General features: G+C 39.8%; 2 protein-coding genes across 3 annotated transcripts; one reads left to right on the top strand and one right to left on the bottom strand.

Annotated features, from left to right (window-relative positions):
* Positions 1-955: 955 nt before the first annotated feature.
* Positions 956-12,649, bottom strand: rnf126 (ring finger protein 126). 2 transcript variants are annotated; one of them, XM_085389747.1, is made up of 10 exons: positions 12,493-12,649; positions 11,657-11,715; positions 11,356-11,416; positions 10,707-10,945; positions 10,444-10,512; positions 10,293-10,362; positions 8,872-8,965; positions 8,427-8,542; positions 6,137-6,246; positions 956-2,104 (listed from the first exon to the last, which is right to left on the bottom strand). In XM_085389747.1, exons 1-10 carry the CDS (start codon positions 12,565-12,567, stop codon positions 2,035-2,037), a joined length of 963 nt encoding a protein of 320 aa, XP_085245873.1. In that variant the 5' UTR covers positions 12,568-12,649; the 3' UTR covers positions 956-2,034. The 2 variants fall into 2 exon arrangements, with proteins under 2 accessions (XP_085245873.1, XP_085245872.1); XM_085389746.1 differs by lacking the exon at positions 956-2,104 and having other exon boundaries at positions 4,802-6,246; positions 12,493-12,648.
* Positions 12,650-13,617: 968 nt separating this feature from the next.
* Positions 13,618-21,186, top strand: sugp1 (SURP and G patch domain containing 1). Its single transcript, XM_085389501.1, has 14 exons — positions 13,618-13,886; positions 14,342-14,516; positions 14,662-14,762; positions 14,926-15,174; positions 15,332-15,455; positions 15,558-15,658; positions 16,566-16,689; positions 16,781-17,109; positions 17,397-17,503; positions 17,652-17,829; positions 17,934-18,040; positions 19,004-19,149; positions 20,291-20,420; positions 20,641-21,186. The coding sequence occupies exons 1-14, from the start codon at positions 13,868-13,870 to the stop codon at positions 20,665-20,667; spliced, it is 1,917 nt and encodes a 638-aa protein (XP_085245627.1). The 5' UTR covers positions 13,618-13,867; the 3' UTR covers positions 20,668-21,186.
* The last annotated feature ends 330 nt before the right edge of the window (positions 21,187-21,516 follow it).

Raw genomic sequence — 21,516 nt, 5'->3', positions numbered from 1 at the left:
AAATAACCACTTGTTAAAACCAGGGTATCACACGTCAAACCTTGAGACAGAAAGGCTACAGCCACAGAAGACCACACTGGGTGTCACTCCTGTGAGCTAAGAGGAGGAAGCTTAAATTCACATACGCGCAACAAAATTGGTAAAATGAAGATTGACAAAGTGGTTCCTGGTCTGCCAAATCTCGATTTCTGCTGCAACATCCAGATATTAGTCAGAATTTGGTGAAAACAACATGAAATCATGGATTCATTCTGCTTCAGTCTGCTGTGGGGGATATTTTCTTGGAACAATCTGGACCTCCTGTACCAAAAGGGCTTCTTTAAAAAAAAACAAAAAAAAAAAAAAAACAGAATATTGTTGCTGACCATGTCCTTTTCCTTTATCACCAGTGTACCATCTTCTGATAGCTGCTTCCAGCAGGACAACGCACCATGTCACAAAACTCATATCATCTCAAACTGGATTCTTGAACCACAAATTATTAAGGCAGCCCTAAGAAGGTGTACCTTATAAAGTGTCCTTTGGTTGTTTATCATAACTGAAAGGCTTTGACTTGTGCCGTAATACAGAGAGTGAAATATTATAGTTTAAAATTTGTTGCATCACCATATCAAGTTTTTTTTTTTAAGCCATTGATCAGTTTCTATTAAGCCACACATCATCTACACTGATTCAGTGTTGTATAACAATCACATATAAGGTCAGATATGCGACGTGGCTGAAAACGAGCATTGCTGCAGCAAACAAGACGCTGATTTACAACCATCACTTTACTACATGATCAAAAAAAAGTTTCAAGACATATGTAAGACATTGTTTTATCCAAAAGTTTCAAATCTCACATGGTGAGAAAACACATTAACATTTGTTATGACCCATTAAAGAAATCAAACCTCAAAACACTTCATCCTGAAAAAGGGAATGAGGGAATTTACATTTTTTAACATCCTTTTTCCCCTAAACCTATAGTTTAACGTATACTGTATAGTTGAACCTCAGAGTAACTTTGTCAGCTGTCATATTTCTGTACAACGTCAGCAAAAACCTTTAAATTTGTTTTCAATCACTTTATTGTGACTGTACAAAAATTCAGTAAATAAAATAATAAACACTTGTTTTCGTGAAACACATTTGGCCAGTTCCACAGAGGTAAGATGATCCCATGCCTGTTTGCCTTTTCTTTTTTTACTTTGCAGGGGTCCAATAAACACACAGTTGTGAACATTTTCACTACATATCCCCTCCTAAGTTGTAACAATGTTCAACTTACCAAGATGCACCAAATACACTGAATCAAACTCTAAAAAAATAAATTAATAAAAAGAAAAAACACATCTTCAAAGATTTATTCAATGCAAAAGGTTGAAATGTTGCTTGTTTTTGTTCAGCAGTTGACTCACATTCACATCCCAACATGAGATTTTGTGCCAAAAAAAAAGAAGAAAAAAACCTAAAAAAAACAAAACAAAAACTGTGCAAATAAATAAAAATCAGATGCACACTCTCAGTCTCCTTCCCGCAAGGTCTTAGTTTGATCCATTCGCTGTACAGTGGCTCGCAGTTCAAAAAGGAATTCTCTTTCTACACATCTACGGACTCCACTACCACAGGCAATGTTTTTAAAAAAAAAGAGCATCTTGTCTTTTAAATATAAAATGTGTCCAAGCACTGCTGCAAGGACATGTTTTCATCAAAAAGCAGTCCAATCTGGCTTCAATTCTGCTCCGGGTCTTGTAAGAATCCCACTCATAAGTGGACTGTTATTATTATCGTCATCATATTCGCCATCTTTTCTGACTCCCACCTCCTCAAACATTCTGTAACAGTAGCAGCGGGAGCTGGTCCCAATATCCGTTCAGCACAGAAGGAGGGAGAAAAACAACAAAACAAAACAAAAAAAATCCTAAAATTTGAGTTTACCTCGTCTCACTGTCCCGTTCACCTGAGACAGAAAAATGTCCTGGTTTCAGCTGCAGAGAGGAGCTGCTGGGTCTAAGAAGGGTGTGATGTTTTCTCTTGTGAAACAGTGAAAATCTAGGAGTTGCTGGCAGCATTTTCATTGCTAGGTGAGCTTGGGGAGGAAGAGGAGGAGGAAGAGGGGGAGAAGTTCATTCTCGATAACCCCGGCGGGTCTGTGGCTGTGTTTTGTCCACTAAGACTCTTCCTGCACACAGGACACGTATCATGCTGTAAGAGACGGGGCATAGGAAGTTATCACTGTGATCAGCTTTAATACATGGACACAGCAGTTTTATTCTCACCCACAATCTTAATAATTCAGTAAAATGGACAATTGAATTGAATTTAAACAACTGAAAGAAGCCTGGTTCCAGACAACAGCCTTGTGGCTACACTGTAGACATAATGCAGACTCTTCACTGGGTGTATGCTTCCACTGTAATCAATGAAAATGCCTACATTAGGCGTGACAGCAATAAGTAAACTGAGTGTGCCACAAAGAGCCACTCCAAAAACGTAAAAATAGACGACGCTGTTGGGTTGGGAAATCTTTTTTTAACTCCATAAATGACCTTTGATGCCAACATTTATTTAGCCAGTGTAGTCTGGCCATCCCACAAACTCAGTCAAACTGCCTTACTCAGAACATGCAAAAGAGAGCCTTCAGTTTTTAGGCCCCTCTTCTATGGAACCAGCTTCCAGCTTGGATGCGGGAAACAGACACTATCTCTACTTTTAAGATTAGGTTTAAAACTTTCCTTTTTGCTAAAGCATATAGTTAGGGCTGGATCAGGTGACCCTGAATCCTCCCTTAGTTATGCTGCAATAGGCTGCTGGGGAAATTTGCATGATGCACTGAGTATTTATTCTTCAGTCATCTTTCTAACTCACTATGTGTTAATAGACCTCTCTGCACTGAATCGTGCTTGTTATTAACCTCTGTCTCTCTTCCACAGCATGTCTTTATCCTGTCTTCCTTCTCTCACCCCAACCGGTCGCAGCAGATGGCCCCGCCCCTCCCTGAGCCTGATTCTGCTGGGGCTTTCTTCTTGTTAAAAAGGAGTTTTTCCTTCCCACTGTCGCCAAAGTGTTTGCTCATAGGGGGTCATATAATTGTTGGGTTTTTCTCTGTATGTATTATTGTAGGGTCTACCTTACAATATAAAGCGCCTTGAGGTGAATGTTGTTGTGATTTAGCACTGTATAAATAAAATTGAATTGAACTGAACAAGCACTGCATGTAGCCAGTAAAAAGAGAGAAAATCACCGCAAACGGTCTGAAAACCCTCTGTGTCCAGTGCAACCAAAGAGTTAGTGTTGGAATTTGTTATTGTCAATTCAATTTGACATATTTCTGTAAACAATGTAATTCAACTGCCTCTAGCCACAGCTTCAGTGACAAGGTGATTTCTTCAGGACTCACACGTCATAAGCTGCTCAAGTTAGAGCAAAATAAAACTAAATAACCCCCACCAACCAGAAAACATCTGACCTCAACACAATGGCAGGATGAATGACAGCTCTTAAATAAGACAGTGCAGCATGCATCCGACTGGTTTTGTAAGCCGTGCCCACTTATACACAGGTACTTTGGTAAACACTGCTTTTTCTGTTTTGGCCTTTTAGTAAAACAGAGCTTCTGAAAAAAAATCTTTCCAGGGTGAAGATTGGCTCACAAATGTCAGCAAATTCCTGGAAGATTGCTGAAAGTACCAGAAGAGACACATGATATGCACCAAGGGAAAAAAAATGCAACTCATTTATAATATGGCCTGCAACTAAGTGTAAGACGGGGAAATATTGTGTGTTTTTCCAAACTACCGTGTAATGATGCAGTATGTGTAAAACTGCATGGATTAGAGCGTTTTTCTTTACTCCTGGAATACAGAAAACCACTAAAGTTTCAAAGCAATGCTGTCAGCTCCCTCAGCTTGTTTTCCCAGCTACTCATACTCTGCTCTCTGGGTCCCAAGGTGCTATCCAAGGTGCTAAATGGTGGACGCACAATTAGAACATGGGCACCACCTGTGCTAGCCAGCCTTCCCTGGCACTGCCCCATCCATTCCCTGCAGCTGAACAGCAGACCACATCCTGCCACACTCAAATAACCACTTGTTAAAACCAGGGTATCACACGTCAAACCTTGAGACAGAAAGGCTACAGCCACAGAAGACCACACTGGGTGTCACTCCTGTGAGCTAAGAGGAGGAAGCTTAAATTCACATACGCGCAACAAAATTGGTAAAATGAAGATTGACAAAGTGGTTCCTGGTCTGCCAAATCTCGATTTCTGCTGCAACATCCAGATATTAGTCAGAATTTGGTGAAAACAACATGAAATCATGGATTCATTCTGCTTCAGTCTGCTGTGGGGGATATTTTCTTGGAACAATCTGGACCTCCTGTACCAAAAGGGCTTCTTTAAAAAAAAACAAAAAAAAAAAAACAGAATATTGTTGCTGACCATGTCCTTTTCCTTTATCACCAGTGTACCATCTTCTGATAGCTGCTTCCAGCAGGACAACGCACCATGTCACAAAACTCATATCATCTCAAACTGGATTCTTGAACCACAAATTATTAAGGCAGCCCTAAGAAGGTGTACCTTATAAAGTGTCCTTTGGTTGTTTATCATAACTGAAAGGCTTTGACTTGTGCCGTAATACAGAGAGTGAAATATTATAGTTTAAAATTTGTTGCATCACCATATCAAGTTTTTTTTTTTAAGCCATTGATCAGTTTCTATTAAGCCACACATCATCTACACTGATTCAGTGTTGTATAACAATCACATATAAGGTCAGATACGCGACGTGGCTGAAAATGAGCATTGCTGCAGCAAACAAGACGCTGATTTACAACCATCACTTTACTACATGATCAAAAAAAAGTTTCAAGACATATGTAAGACATTGTTTTATCCAAAAGTTTCAAATCTCACATGGTGAGAAAACACATTAACATTTGTTATGACCCATTAAAGAAATCAAACCTCAAAACACTTCATCCTGAAAAAGGGAATGAGGGAATTTACATTTTTTAACATCCTTTTTTCCCCTAAACCTATAGTTTAACGTATACTGTATAGTTGAACCTCAGAGTAACTTTGTCAGCTGTCATATTTCTGTACAACGTCAGCAAAAACCTTTAAATTGGTTTTCAATCACTTTATTGTGACTGTACAAAAATTCAGTAAATAAAATAATAAACACTTGTTTTCGTGAAACACATTTGGCCAGTTCCACAGAGGTAAGATGATCCCATGCCTGTTTGCCTTTTCTTTTTTTACTTTGCAGGGGTCCAATAAACACACAGTTGTGAACATTTTCACTACATATCCCCTCCTAAGTTGTAACAATGTTCAACTTACCAAGATGCACCAAATACACTGAATCAAACTCTAAAAAAATAAATTAATAAAAAGAAAAAACACATCTTCAAAGATTTATTCAATGCAAAAGGTTGAAATGTTGCTTGTTTTTGTTCAGCAGTTGACTCACATTCACATCCCAACATGAGATTTTGTGCCAAAAAAAAAGAAGAAAAAAACCTAAAAAAAACAAAACAAAAACTGTGCAAATAAATAAAAATCAGATGCACACTCTCAGTCTCCTTCCCGCAAGGTCTTAGTTTGATCCATTCGCTGTACAGTGGCTCGCAGTTCAAAAAGGAATTCTCTTTCTACACATCTACGGACTCCACTACCACAGGCAATGTTTTTAAAAAAAAAGAGCATCTTGTCTTTTAAATATAAAATGTGTCCAAGCACTGCTGCAAGGACATGTTTTCATCAAAAAGCAGTCCAATCTGGCTTCAATTCTGCTCCGGGTCTTGTAAGAATCCCACTCATAAGTGGACTGTTATTATTATCGTCATCATATTCTCCATCTTTTCTGACTCCCACCTCCTCAAACATTCTGTAACAGTAGCAGCGGGAGCTGGTCCCAATATCCGTTCAGCACAGAAGGAGGGAGAAAAACAACAAAACAAAACAAAAAAAATCCTAAAATTTGAGTTTACCTCGTCTCACTGTCCCGTTCACCTGAGACAGAAAAATGTCCTGGTTTCAGCTGCAGAGAGGAGCTGCTGGGTCTAAGAAGGGTGTGATGTTTTCTCTTGTGAAACAGTGAAAATCTAGGAGTTGCTGGCAGCATTTTCATTGCTAGGTGAGCTTGGGGAGGAAGAGGAGGAGGAAGAGGGGGAGAAGTTCATTCTCGATAACCCCGGCGGGTCTGTGGCTGTGTTTTGTCCACTAAGACTCTTCCTGCACACAGGACACGTATCATGCTGTAAGAGACGGGGCATAGGAAGTTATCACTGTGATCAGCTTTAATACATGGACACAGCAGTTTTATTCTCACCCACAATCTTAATAATTCAGTAAAATGGACAATTGAATTGAATTTAAACAACTGAAAGAAGCCTGGTTCCAGACAACAGCCTTGTGGCTACACTGTAGACATAATGCAGACTCTTCACTGGGTGTATGCTTCCACTGTAATCAATGAAAATGCCTACATTAGGCGTGACAGCAATAAGTAAACTGAGTGTGCCACAAAGAGCCACTCCAAAAACGTAAAAATAGACGACGCTGTTGGGTTGGGAAATCTTTTTTTAACTCCATAAATGACCTTTGATGCCAACATTTATTTAGCCAGTGTAGTCTGGCCATCCCACAAACTCAGTCAAACTGCCTTACTCAGAACATGCAAAAGAGAGCCTTCAGTTTTTAGGCCCCTCTTCTATGGAACCAGCTTCCAGCTTGGATGCGGGAAACAGACACTATCTCTACTTTTAAGATTAGGTTTAAAACTTTCCTTTTTGCTAAAGCATATAGTTAGGGCTGGATCAGGTGACCCTGAATCCTCCCTTAGTTATGCTGCAATAGGCTGCTGGGGAAATTTGCATGATGCACTGAGTATTTATTCTTCAGTCATCTTTCTAACTCACTATGTGTTAATAGACCTCTCTGCACTGAATCGTGCTTGTTATTAACCTCTGTCTCTCTTCCACAGCATGTCTTTATCCTGTCTTCCTTCTCTCACCCCAACCGGTCGCAGCAGATGGCCCCGCCCCTCCCTGAGCCTGATTCTGCTGGGGCTTTCTTCTTGTTAAAAAGGAGTTTTTCCTTCCCACTGTCGCCAAAGTGTTTGCTCATAGGGGGTCATATAATTGTTGGGTTTTTCTCTGTATGTATTATTGTAGGGTCTACCTTACAATATAAAGCGCCTTGAGGTGAATGTTGTTGTGATTTAGCACTGTATAAATAAAATTGAATTGAACTGAACAAGCACTGCATGTAGCCAGTAAAAAGAGAGAAAATCACCGCAAACGGTCTGAAAACCCTCTGTGTCCAGTGCAACCAAAGAGTTAGTGTTGGAATTTGTTATTGTCAATTCAATTTGACATATTTCTGTAAACAATGTAATTCAACTGCCTCTAGCCACAGCTTCAGTGACAAGGTGATTTCTTCAGGACTCACACGTCATAAGCTGCTCAAGTTAGAGCAAAATAAAACTAAATAACCCCCACCAACCAGAAAACATCTGACCTCAACACAATGGCAGGATGAATGACAGCTCTTAAATAAGACAGTGCAGCATGCATCCGACTGGTTTTGTAAGCCGTGCCCACTTATACACAGGTACTTTGGTAAACACTGCTTTTTCTGTTTTGGCCTTTTAGTAAAACAGAGCTTCTGAAAAAAAATCTTTCCAGGGTGAAGATTGGCTCACAAATGTCAGCAAATTCCTGGAAGATTGCTGAAAGTACCAGAAGAGACACATGATATGCACCAAGGGAAAAAAAATGCAACTCATTTATAATATGGCCTGCAACTAAGTGTAAGACGGGGAAATATTGTGTGTTTTTCCAAACTACCGTGTAATGATGCAGTATGTGTAAAACTGCATGGATTAGAGCGTTTTTCTTTACTCCTGGAATACAGAAAACCACTAAAGTTTCAAAGCAGCAAGATTTAAGAGAGCCACCAGAGAATATTGAGAATCAGTGCTGCTTTTGAAAGTCTTTATTAAAACTGTAAAGCTATGATTTAGCAGTTAACTTGTTTACGGTATCATCAGAAACATTTTAATTGTATTTATATAGCATCAATTCATAACAGCACTCACCTAAAGGCACTTTATACTTTAAGGAAAATAATCTAGAAGATTAGAAAAAAAAGCCAACTATCACACAACCCATTATGACCAAGAACTTGGCAACATTGGGAGGGAAAAACTCCCTTTTAACAGGAAGAAAACCTTTCAGCAGAACCAGATTCGGGGAGGGGCAGCCATCTGCTGCAACCACATTAGTAGTTTATGAAGTACAAAGGTTATATAAGAATCAAGTGATCCAAAACAAACCTGGCTTCATATGCAAGTGGTTGATATCAATGAAATAACACAATTAATGTTTCAATCAGCTCTATAGTTCTGTTTGCATCATCCATTAAATATACATACCTGTTCCAGCCACGGTACTATACAGTCATTGTGAAACAAATGATTGCAGGGTAGCTGCCTTACACTCTCGTCAACACTGTAGTCTTCTTTGCACACGGGACACTCTAAACCAGCACCTGTGCAAACAGCAAACGACACACCATCTGTCTGTGCTCACACACACATCAGCCCCAGGGAAAACTGAGATCATGCTGATATAGTTTATTTGAGTTTAGGTAGTGTTGAGCAATTGTGACAAAGCCAAATGTCCCAAAAAAGAGACACTTTTCAAAGGCTGTTTTCTCATTATTCAAAAAAAAACAACAAAAAAACCACATACTGTTGTTGAATCAGTAGAACTGTCTACACAGATGTTTTATTTATTTGTTTTTAAGTAGAGTGCATAGCTGAGCAGGTTGCAGTGAAATGTACAAAGAACCACACTGAAAATGAGAAGAGGACTTACTGACGTGCTCCTCTGTGATGGAAATCGTGGGTAAATTCTTTATCCTCTCTCTGTCTGCAGGAGGGGGACCCGTGTTTTCAAACTGGTTTAATAACTACAAATGAAAAACAGACATGCTCACAATGACCAGCTGTGACCAAATCAGAATGACAACAAGGCCGATCAAATCAAAGGAAACTTCTCTTCATATTTCTATATGCCTGATCACCGGTGCTTCATTAGGCAGTTGCAAACGTGCATTCTTTGACTCTAGACACACAAAAAAAGAAAAATTTTAATTTGGACCTTCTCCTTTTTTTTCGACTCCACTCCCACTGTCACTGTTATTTTTAGAGTGAACCTTGAAATTCCTGTTCTGACCAGACCCTCATGTTGAGGATCATTAATATTGATGGGAACCGGGTCAATGAAAGCTATGACCCAGGGACCAAACCACGAGTTTCAGTGAATGAGTCCACAGTGTCCAAGCCTGAAGGCAGCATATCAGGTCAGGAACGTGACCTGGACGTGAAAGTTGCAGGAAGGTTAGAAGTGATGCTGGGCTGCAGAAGATGCTCCTTTAGACTGAAGGTTTTATACAATTCCAGGGGGATACTGCTTGTGACCCTAACTTCAGGCCTGCATTGTGCTTTGCCATTTCCTTAAGCTACAACACTGATGTAATTTCTACCATTTCTGTGTTTGTTGTGGTGGCTCTTTTATTTTGCCTCCATGCGCCTCTGTGTTCTTATCCTGTCCTCAGTCACATTAAACACCATGAATTAAAAACCAAGCTGCACATTTCACTAAATTATGTTCAAGTCACAGATACATTCTGAGCCAGTTAGCCTAGAGCTTTGTCTTTGGACTTCACCTTAATAACATTACAATAATGTCTGTTTTGGACTTCTGCAAAGACATTTAGGGGCATGCTGGTGTGTTACGTGTTAACCATGCGGTTATGTCCTGATGTTTCATATCCAGTGCCAGCCGATAGAAAAAAAAAATGCTGGGAGTTTTTTTCCCTCCTAGGTCCTCGTTCTTCGTTGTAGTCAGCCCCCCCTCCCATCTCCCACAGAGTAATTTTTGTTTGTTCAAAAAATCAGCTGATGCAGATTTACATTTTAGTTAGTGATCCAAATTTGAAAGCCTTCAAGGTCAAATCTCTGAAGCCTCTCTGTGTACGTTAGTGAGACTTCCTGAAACACCAGACGGAGGTTCCAAATGTTGTGCTCAACACTTTTAGATTGTTTCAGTGTATTTTTAAGTGCTAAACTTGCTAAAATGACCCCACTCTGAAATCCAGGGCCCAGGTCTTGTATTCACTAGATCACAGTATTCCTGCAACTCTGTTGAATAGATTTGTTGGACTCGAAAGCCAAGTATAAAATTCTGTTTCAGTTTATCTCTATTTTCATGTGAAAGAAAAACATTGTACATACCTGCGTAATGATAGCATCGAGCCCATTGGCACCCCAGGCATAGTCCATTGGATTGGAATGTAGCATACCCCTGCAAATTAAGAAGGATGTTAAAGTAAAAAGTCTCCTGAAATAAGTAAGCAATGTGTCTATCATACATTCTTAAACTTACCAAGGTCCCATCCCAATATTTGGCATGGCTGTAGGTGCTATAATTCCATTTACTAGCTGCTGGATAATTCTAGTCAGGAAAAAAGAAACATCACAAAAACAAACTACTTACAACAAGCAACAGGGTTCAAACTGAGAAACAGTGGGATTAATACTGTTACCATAACATGTGACATATAATGTTTGCACATAACACAGTAACAAGCCAAGCTGTTTCCCCTGTCACTTCTTCTCAGTTACGCTCTACTGCTGAAAATGTCTCACCCCTCTAATGTGGGCACTCCTTCGTGTCGCGTACCCTGTCGCCGAGGAACATGCCGACCCCGTGGTTGCCGTGCACCGTATCTTTGCCGCGATGCCATTTCCCGCTCTCTCCTGTTTTCCGTCTCTCGGTTGTCCTCTGTGGGTAGCCGCAACCGAAGGTCAAAGTTTTCATCAAAAATCCCAAGGGCGAACGGACCATAACCCGGGGGAAATGTGAATAAGTGCTGGTGATCCACGTTCTAGTGGTAGAGACAGAGACAATGTCAAAATATAGTGTAGGGCATAGGTGTCAAACTCTGGCCCGTGGGCCAAATTTGGCCCGCAGCCTAATTACATTTGGCCCGCGAAGCCATACCAAATTACTATTAGAGCTGGCCTACTGGTATTATACAGCTAATATATATATTGTTTAGTATTAAGCTTTGCTTGTTCCATATTCAGTTTTCCAGCAAAACTTATTTGAGTCCATAAGAAAAGATTCATTTTTATATCTGGAGGAAGATTTTTTTTTCAATAAATATTAATGTTAGCCCGCCACTTTGTTCCAGTTTTGAATTTTGGCCCACTGTGTATTTGAGTTTGACACCCCTGGTGTAGGGTGTTAAAAAAAATTTTTTCAGAACCAGCTGATTTATCACGTCACACTTACCTCCAAGACTGGGCGGAACTGATCACTGGAAGAGGAAGTAGAGGCAGACCCATTTTCAGCACTGCATAAACAGAAAGTGAAACGTTAAGAGGTAGAAATGTACTGAAATATTAAACTAAGTAGCGATACACCGATTTATCATCAGAGCATCAGTACACAAGTCCCTTCTGCCTATGGTCAAGATTTACTGGTGGCTCATATTTTGCACTGATGTTCTGATTCATTGACTAAATGTTCAAAGAGAGTGTGATGAAGAGCTAAACTTTGTTTCAGTGGACTTCTTCAGATTGATCCTCCTTACCTTCTTTCTTCAGGCAGTTCCTCAATAAAACCAGATTCACAGCGTGGACACGTGTAGTCCTACAATGAAAATGTAAATTTGAATCCCTGACACAAACAAAGTTGTCTCTTTATTAGGTCGAACGCCAACATTATATACTTCTGCAACCCATATAATTTTTTTTTTTTTTTAATTGTCTTTAGGAGCGTTTATGGAGTGCAACTTTATTGAGCAGGGCTTCAGAAGTTTCCTACATTTAAAGGGCACTGTGTCACACAGCTGAGCAGCAGACTGACTAAAGAGAAACTGTTACTGCAACATTCAAGAAGCTTCATGTGAAAGGCTTTGACAACAGTGCTGGGAGGTTGGTTGATGCCACAACAGCAGAGCCGACAGAGAGTGACTTTGTAATGATTTAACAACTACAATCAGCCAACAACAGTCTTTACTGGAAAGCATTCCCCGCTAAGCGGTGTCTCCTGAGTAAAAAAAAGAACAAGTCCCCTAAATCGAAAGTGAGCCCGCGGTCTTCCGTTAGCTTGCCCGTTAATGTCAAAAGGCTACCGCGGCTGAACTTGTCAAGCCCTTAACGTCAGCTCTACCTGGTTGTCATTTAGTGACGTTCGATATAATAAGGGTAAAACATGACATCTCAACCCAAGCGTATCCGCCAGCCTGATTAGTGACACCTGACTACCACCCCGTCCTTTACTACAGGGCTAGCCGAACTAGCGCAGCTAAACAGCAGCAAATGAGTCGAGAGACTCTTTGAGTGCCAAACCCACATAAAAAAAAGACAAGGTCGGATATTACTCATCATCCTTCACGCGGACAAAAGGTGTCTCTACGGCCCTTACCGGTAAACGCGGACTAATCTCTGCTGAACACCGGTGACAAAAAAACCGGCAGGGCCGTGGGGGAGCTTCAGCCATTTCTGAGCAGGAGAGCAGTTCGCACAGTACGGACGGGTAGCAGCAAGGGACAACAGCAACGGCTCTTGCAACAGGAAACGGAAACTAACGCGCACCTGACACGACAGGCAGGAAATGATTTCCGGTGTATTTACCTCCAAATTATAATTTCTTCTATCTTACCATAAAACGAACTAAACGAATATATAATATAGAAGCAAGTCTTTAGTTTTATTTTTTGTCAGTTTTGTCAAATTTGAGGAGGCCCTATTGGTGCATTTTTGACCTACATTGGTATGGCTATAAGACAAAGTGTTTTGTCTATCTGTATATTGTACTACCTTTTCAGAACGTTTTAAACCTGATCATTTTTATAATAATACGAGGAAGAAGGCAAAGAAGAAAGAGAACTAACCCATTTTAAACAATAAAAATGAACCTGAAAAGAAGCTGAATGATAACAATTAATAAATGATTAAAGTATTGGACTATAATTACTGTATTTTTATTCTTCTTTCGACTACTGCCTACTCCTCTGTCACACGAATCCTCGGCATGTCCTCCTTCACTGCATCCATCTTCTTCCTGCCTGATAGCTCAATAGTCAGAGCTTGTGGTAACAATATATTCACTAGCCCTCCTCTTTACAAGTCCAAACAATTTCAATAGGGCAGGGAGATGTGAAGAAAAAAAATCTTACTACAGGTTGTTTTGTTGTTGTTTGTTTATTTCTTTGTTTTCCTTTAGGGGTTTGAAGATGAAGGATAATTATATACCTTGTTTAAGATTCGGAATTTAAGAAAGCATGGTTTTATTTAATTATTCTATACCTATTTATGGTAAATGGCCTGTATTTGTATAGCGCTTTACACATCCAGTCATCCACCCATTCACACACACTGGTGATGGCAAGCTATATTGTAGCCACAGCCACCCTGGGGCGCACTGACAGAGGCGAGGCTGCCGAACACTGGTGCCACCGGGCCCTCTGACCACCACCAGTAGGAAACGGGTCAAGTGTCTTGCCCAAGGACACAACAACCGATACTGTCCAAGCCGGGGCTCGAACCGGCAACCTTCCGATTACAAGGCGAACTCCCAACTCTTGAGCCACGATCGCCCGATTTACTACATAGACTTTAAAGTAAATGCGGTTAAGGCTCGAGGTAAAAATTATGCTTTTATTCTGGTGAGTGGAAACCGGAAGTTTTGTGGGGAAATTCAGCCTGAAGTCGCCCCGCTTCTACCGTAACTACTGCAGGCCTTTTGTGTCGTCCCTGCTCGTCTTCTTTAGAAGTGCATTTTTCTTCCTGCTGCGACCATGGAGTCTGGCGATTCAGGTAAACCTTTACAGTGAGATTTACGCCAAATACGTGCAAACTGCACTTTAAGGTCGATAATTTATCCGTTAAATCTCACAAGCTAATTTAGCTTGTTTGAACCAGTGTACAACGCCAGCTAAGTTAACTAGCTGTTGGGTTAGCTGGATCAGGTTTTAAATAAGAGCAATACAGTTCAATAAATACACACTTTTAACTGCAGTCTTTAACAATCATATTTAAAGACACAACTGCCTCTTTAACCCAGTTCAGAGTTCGTCACATAGCTACTGAAAATTGTTTTGTTGCTCGAATAAGTGTTTTTTTTTTTAAAAAAAGGCTAGCACTAGTCTTCGCCTGTTTATAAAATAAGTGTCAGATTTCCTGATATGCTAGTTGTTTCAGAGGGTGGCTCTATCTTTTGTTAGAGGTTTAGATTTGTTGTCACATGCATTGTATTTTGTCATGTATTTGAGGTCGAGGAGGAGGAGGGTGGAAGTCCAGACCCATCCAACCACAGAAAAGCAAAATGAACATGACTATTCTCCGTCAAGAAAAACTGATAGCTCAGAAGAAAAAAGAGATCGAAGAAAGAATGGCAGAGCAAGCAAAAATGAATGTTCAAACCACTAGCAAGCCTCTGCCTGAAAGGTAATTATACACATCCTATCATGGCCCACATTCAGTTTGAATACCAACAATCTGATACTTGTACACGTGAATGTTTTCTGTGATGCCAACCTTAGACTTGAAAACATATTTTTAAAAATACCTTTTTACACTTTTATCCCTGTAGTTCTACCAGTGTCCAAGGGGCTTCCACAAATAAGTTCGCAAATGATGGGAGCTTCTTACAGCAGTTCATGAAGATGCAGAAGGAAAAGGCGCATGTGTCTGGTTAGTACCCAATTCTGCACAGCTTACTCAAAATATTGAATGATATTTAGCAGAGCTTTAGATGGGACAGTTTGCATTAGTATGCATAACCTAATTAATTAGAATCTAAATATAATAGAATTTAGTAGAAGGGTTTTCCTGAAGTGTCTCCCTTTCTTTCTAGGTTCCATCAATGATGCCAAGACCCCATCAACCCCAACTTTATCACCAGGAGGAAATGCGCTCCAGAAAAAGAGCATTTTCGTTGGCCAGCGACCTGGCCTTGGAGTCAGCAGCATGCTAAATCAGTTCAAGAGCTTCTCACAGTCCAAGAAGAATCCCATTCTCAGCCAGAGGCCAAGTGTCTTTTGCTCTCCAGATGGTGATGATGAGGAAGAAGAGGCCGATTACTCCAAATTCTTAGAGATGAAAGGTAATTCCTGGCCTGTGTTTTTCATTGTGTCAGGGGACACCTCCATGGCTTGGACATTTCAGTGCATCCTCTGCGTACTCCAGTGGAACAGTTGCCTTGTGACTGGCATTTTGTCATTTGTGCCCTTTGAGTAAATGTACTCATAGCGTGCTTAAAGTCTCTCCCCCAGAGGATTCAGACACCAGACTCATTATCGACAAGATGGCTTCTTTTGTGGCCGAGGGGGGACCTGAGTTGGAGAAGAAGGCCAAGGAAGACTACAAGGACAATCCTGTTTTCTCGTAAGTTTGAAGGACATTGTCGCTTAACTTAGTAAGACTTATTTTACTCTGAAAGTTTTTTTCAGACATATCTGTTTTACAATTTTTGCCCTTGTCTTTTAGTTTTTTGTATGATAAGAGCAGCGTGGAATATCTCTACTACAAGAAAAAGATTGCAGAATGGAAAAAGGATTTGCAAAGACCAGAGAAACTCTCAGATAATGGTAAATGGCCTTTTTACTTCACACACTTCCTTTTCTGCTTCTTTTCTTTAATCTTTCCTCTCAAGAGTTACTGTTATTGCACAGGAATGCATGCCGATACCGCATTCTCAGATACACTTGCAATTTTCAGGTATTATAATCTGACTACTGAGATACTCAGAGCTCGATAGTGATGGCTAATATCGTGACTACAGAAGCCTGTAACTAATGTACTATTGCAACGGAGTTCATCATAACTTGATCTGTTTTGAAAACTGCATAGCAGAAGGCTCACATTTCTCAGTAGTGTTAGTGCAGCTTACCATCTACACCAATACTTTTTTATTTTAAATGTGTAACTTTTACTGTGTCTACTCCTAGCATATCTAAAACTGAGATATTTAGAAAGCAGCTGAACCATTCATGTATTTTAAAGTTCTGATCTGGATCTGCACTTTTCAACACCCACTTTCTGCTTCTGATTGGGTCTTTTTCCAACTTCATGCCAACACATCACAGCTAGCCTTTGCTTTTAACTGTGCTTAATATGTTGCAGATTTTGCTTTCAGACTCTCAATCTGTTTTCTGGCACAATGACTGTGCTATACTGATTTATTTTTGGATAAGTCTTTAATAAATACAGTATTAGACTTTGACTTGAACGGTGTAATGAATGCAGATGTAAGTTTTAAATTATAGTCATACTGTATGTTGTTGGAGTCTCTCAGGGCTTCATTCTTCATTTGTTACAGTAAACGCCTCAAATCCATACAGTTCCCCATTCACCACCCCTGTCCCCCTTGCTCCTCCTTCCCTTTTCCTTTTCTTATCCCCTATTGGCTCTAGACTGGTGGTGTATGAGGGCCAGTTGAGTACGGTACAGTAGTAGAGTGTGAATTGACTCCCAGTACTAATAGGCTGCTTAAAGTCTCCCCCCCAGTGGACGCGGAAACCCAGCAGGTGGCTGAGAAGCTGGCCAAGTTTGTGGCGGAGGGTGGCCCAGAGGTGGAAGCCATCGCTGCTGAGCGCAACCGAGACAACCCAGCCTTCAGGTAAGTGGCCATATCTGTTCCTGTGTCCTGCATGTCTCACATTTTCTTTTTTGATAGTTCGTCTGAACTGTATGAATCTTCTGTCCTTCAGTTTTTTATATGATGAACAAAGTCCAGCCCACCGTTTCTACAAAGAGAAAGTAAAGGAGTATCGTGCTGCAAACTCTCAGAACTCTGCAGATTTAACAGGAGATTCCAGGACAGCTGTTAAGCCACCAGCTGCTTTTCCAGTACCAGAAATCTCTCCACAGCAGAGCCAACCATCTGCACTTCACTTTAAGGAGTCAGAAACCCCACCTGTGAAACGAAAGAGGAAGAGCAGATGGGGGTCTGAAGAAGACAAAGTCGACCTGCCTATTCCTCTCATTGTTGTTCCTCATGAGAACAGTCTTCCAGACCCTAACGCACCATCACTTTCTGGTATTTACTTTACAAATGTGCAAGTACTGTTCATGTGTTTATTTGTAGGGGATGAATATTAATTTAACCCCAAACCTTTTTCTTGTGCAATTCTTTCGTAAGACGGTATTATGTGTTTTGCAGCTGACAACAAATATTATTAAATATTTTCCAACTTATGCATGCTAATGCTCATAGCCATATTTCATAAAGTCATCTGAACATTGAGCCCAGCAAGATAGTTTGACAATTAATGAGCAATTGAGATTGCTAGCATTATACATACTAATGGATATTCCCCGTTTTAGCCCAGGAGCTGAGAGGTCTGGGTTATAAAAAAGGGAAACCTCTTGGTCTGGTTGGAGTGACAGAATTATCTGAGGACCAGAAGAGACAATTGAAAGAACAACAAGAGGTATGGAAGTATTAAAAAAGAATACATAGTGTTGTTGCTTTAGTCTTTTAAATTTCTTTCAGATCATACAAGATTATAATTTCCTGGAAGTTCTTAACAACATATGTGTTGCTAACTGAGCAGGTGTTGTTTTTGGGGTTTTTTGCAGATGCAAGAGATGTATGACATGATCATGAAGCACAAGCGTGCAATGGCAGACATGCAAGTGATGTGGGAGAAGGCCATAAGAGAGCATCAGCACGAGTATGACAGCGATGAAGAGGTTGACCAGCAAGCGGGGACCTGGGAACATAGGCTCCGAAAGATGGAAATGGAGAAGACTCGCGGTGAGTTTTACCAGCAGCCTGGAAAATCATTCATTTACACTTTAACTCTATAGGATTTTGAAGACTTAGTTTTGTTTTGTTTTTAATGTAAATGTCTATTCCAGAATGGGCTGAATCTCTGACAGAAATGGGTAAAGGGAAGCACTTTATTGGTGACTTCCTGCCCCCAGAGGAGCTGGAGAAGTTTATGGAGACTTTCAAGGCACTAAAGGTCAGTTTTCATTTCAATTCAACACTTCCCCAAATTGGGAAGGAAATATCAGGATTTGTTTAATGCATCACGCATGTTATTTCTGGGGAAAAGAAAGGATTGCAAAAGTAGGCCCTTGTAAATCAGTTTTTTCATATATATATATATATATATATATATATATATATATATATATATATATATATAATTTTTAGTGTCTTTTCCACAACAAATGCATACATATCTTTAGTAGAGCTGAGGTTTTTCTGAAATGCCTCAGCAGTTGAACCCAGACTGCCCATTTCCCAGCACATTCCTCGTCCCTTTCTGAAAGTCCCCTAGGAACAGACTGTAATTGCTACTTTAAAAATAAATCTGTGTGATTTGACACTGTTATTATCTCATCAAAAAGTATCAAAGCTGAAAAAATGAGCACTATGAATGTAATTTGTCTCCCAGAGGCATGGGAAGTTGTTAGAAAGTCAGCTCCAGGATGTGGCTTTTTAAATGGCAAACGGCATACAGTTTGAGTCTAAGCACATATAAACACAGACAAGTGTCTTTGAGGAAAATGTAATATAACTGTTGGGTTATTATAGTACATATGTTTTTGCAGGCTGTATTTGATGAAGGCCTGAAGGCTGAGTGTTATTGAGATACATCATCTATAATGTTCTCAACATTTAAAACAACTAAAAAATAGAAGGACACCTATGACTTAACTGTACAAATCTAATAATCAACTATATACACTCCCTGTTTCTGTACATGTGCACTTCCCAAGGATGATAAACATTATTGCTTTATTTTAGCTGTTTCCATGTCCCATTGGCTCCATGTTTGTGCGATATCTTTAGGATTTTTTTGAGTGTTTCTAATAAAACTGAATTATGATTCCTCACAGTCATAAAAAATGTGTGGAATCAAAACACAATGCTGCTTCTGTTTGTTATGAATGCTCAACTTTTTTTCCTGGATTCACAGGAGGGTCGGGACCCTGACTACTCAGAATACAAAGAGTTTAAGTTGACGGTGGAGAATCTCGGTTTCCGAATGCTCATGAAGATGGGCTGGAAAGAAGGCGAAGGCCTCGGCAGTGAAGGACAAGGAATAAAGGCTCCTGTCAACAAGTGAGCATTTCTACTTATATCATCCTTCTAATATTTAAATTAAACCGAACTCAGTGCCGTAATTTTATCATGTTGGATTTCTGGTGTTTACAGTTGTGGGCAAAAGTTTGCATATACTAATCATGGGCATGAATGCCGTGGTAAATTGGGGCTTTAAATGATTTCTTTTAACTGTTAATTTTCCAGGATGGATTGATTGTAATATTTGGTTAAATGTCTCTTATCAAGTTGCACCTCAACCAGACACTTTTGGTATTGGCAAACCAGTTCATTTAAACCCAGCTTTTAAACATAGTCTACAGATTTTCAATAAGGTTGAGGTCGGGGCTTTGGGAAGGCCATTCCATCGGCTTAATGTTAACCTGCTTTGACTGAAATTTGGTTTGGATAATCTTGAAGGTGTTTTTAGAGCAGGATCGTCTTTATTGGTCAGTACCCTCTCACTCCATGTCAACGTGAAACTCGCTTCAGTGTGGACAGTGACACTCCAGCAGTTTCCAGTTCTTGAGTTTTGGCAGTTATAAAAAGATTCCAACTTGTGCACCATTTCTTGTTTTGTTTTTTTGTTTTTGTTTTTTAAGTCGATAGAGAGTAATATATGCTGTATAATCACTCCATCCTGGAAGATGAACGGTTGCAAAAATTCTAAATAACCATGAAATCCATGCCCATGATGAGTGTAAGTAAACTACACCTGATTTACTACTTCAGTACTTTGGTACATACATTGCAGGAATTATTAGTTCAACATTTAGTGCAGTAAGTATATAAAAGTGTAATTTGGTGTCGTTACATGACCCGGTAATGACAGTGTCAGGAATGTATTACTTAGCAGTCAGTTTACAGTGTGTGCTTGTAAATCTTGTGGGCGTTTATACCTAAATAGGACTTAGCAGACCTATTTAGGTATAAATAGCTGAATATAAACACAGCCATTATTACCACTGGCTCTGTTTATATTCAGCTGTCTCAGGGGGCCATGAGTTTGACAGTGAGCCAACGTGCACGGTAGCCATTCATTAATACTTTCATTATTTACACCTCTGATTTGGAAGAGCAGTTGTTTTTATTAGAGACTGTAACACTCGTATCAGAGAGACACAAAAAAGTCTTGTTTTATGATCTCTCTGTCTCACTCCAGGGGAACTACGGCTATGAATGGAGCAGGATTTGGAATTGACCGCCCAGCTGAGCTCTCGAAAGGTGATGATGAATATGACGCTTTTAGAAAGAGGATGATGCTCGCCTACCGCTTCAGGCCCAACCCACTGGTAACATATCTTTTATGTTTTCTAACATTGTAAAAGTAATCTATAAAATTTCACCAATTTATTTAAACTGTTTACATAATTTGTATTTGCATAAAGAAAGCCACACATTGTTTCCGTGTTATGATCTGTTGACTTTTTAAAGAAGATTTCTGCTGCACAGCCACACACAGTCCTTTGTTGTGCTTGAATTTAATCTGCTTTTTCTTTTGTCTTCTTACAGAATAATCCACGGAGACCATATTACTAATGTAGACAGCTGTTTATGTTTATACTTATTCTTCTTTATTGTAACTTAATAAAAAGCTCTTTTTTTTTTTTTTCCCCAGTTGCCACAGCTCTGCTTCATTACAAAATGAACACTGTTGCACAGTAGAAAGTGTGTGTGTGTGTGTGTGTGTGTGTGTGTGTGTGTGTGTGTGTGTGTGTGTGTGTGTGTGTGTGTGTGTGCCCGTGCCCAAGAGGATGACGAAGTTTGAAAATGGAATAAAGCTCTGTAGATTCTCTAGTTTGTTTGGTGTAATTACACACAGTTTTCAGTATTTGATCATCTGTGTTATATTTCAATTACAGATTGTAACAAATACTGTCCTCACCCAACTTCTATAATAAGTAAACTCATTACATCTTTTTGCTTTACCATCTAATAAACTCACTTCTGCTTTAGCACACAATTTTCTGTATAGTTTTGTTTACTGTGTTCTGTAACAATTTTGATTATTTTCACTATATGCTACGGTTTCTGCAATAAAACAGCCACCTCCTGAAATGTGCAGTTATCTTTTCACCTGCTTATACCTATTTGTTTATAATCTATTTATTAGAGGACATGCAGGGGTCAAGAGTATCTTACTTTCAGTTTATGACATACCTGTGTGCCAAGTGTAGGCAGTCGTGTAATCATATTTGATAGTTTGATCGGTAATCATTCTGCCATGGCTCTGTACAGCAGTGAGTCATTAAGCAGGCTTGACCGGGCTCAAGCAGCCAGTAGTGAGGAGTGACAAATCAGTGAAACCAGACCTTCAGTTTGCCATTCTCCAGAGAGGTTTAGACAGGATAAATATAACTCAGAAATCCCAGCTAAGCAAGAGCTGCT

This window comes from Rhamphochromis longiceps, linkage group LG18 (genome assembly GCF_057381845.1).
Source record: "Rhamphochromis longiceps isolate RC_006_pf linkage group LG18, R_longiceps_female_GT1.1, whole genome shotgun sequence".
Lineage (NCBI taxonomy): Eukaryota > Metazoa > Chordata > Actinopteri > Cichliformes > Cichlidae > Rhamphochromis > Rhamphochromis longiceps.
The sequence above is the reverse complement of the archived record's forward strand: the minus strand, read 5'-3'. Positions and strand labels throughout refer to the sequence as shown.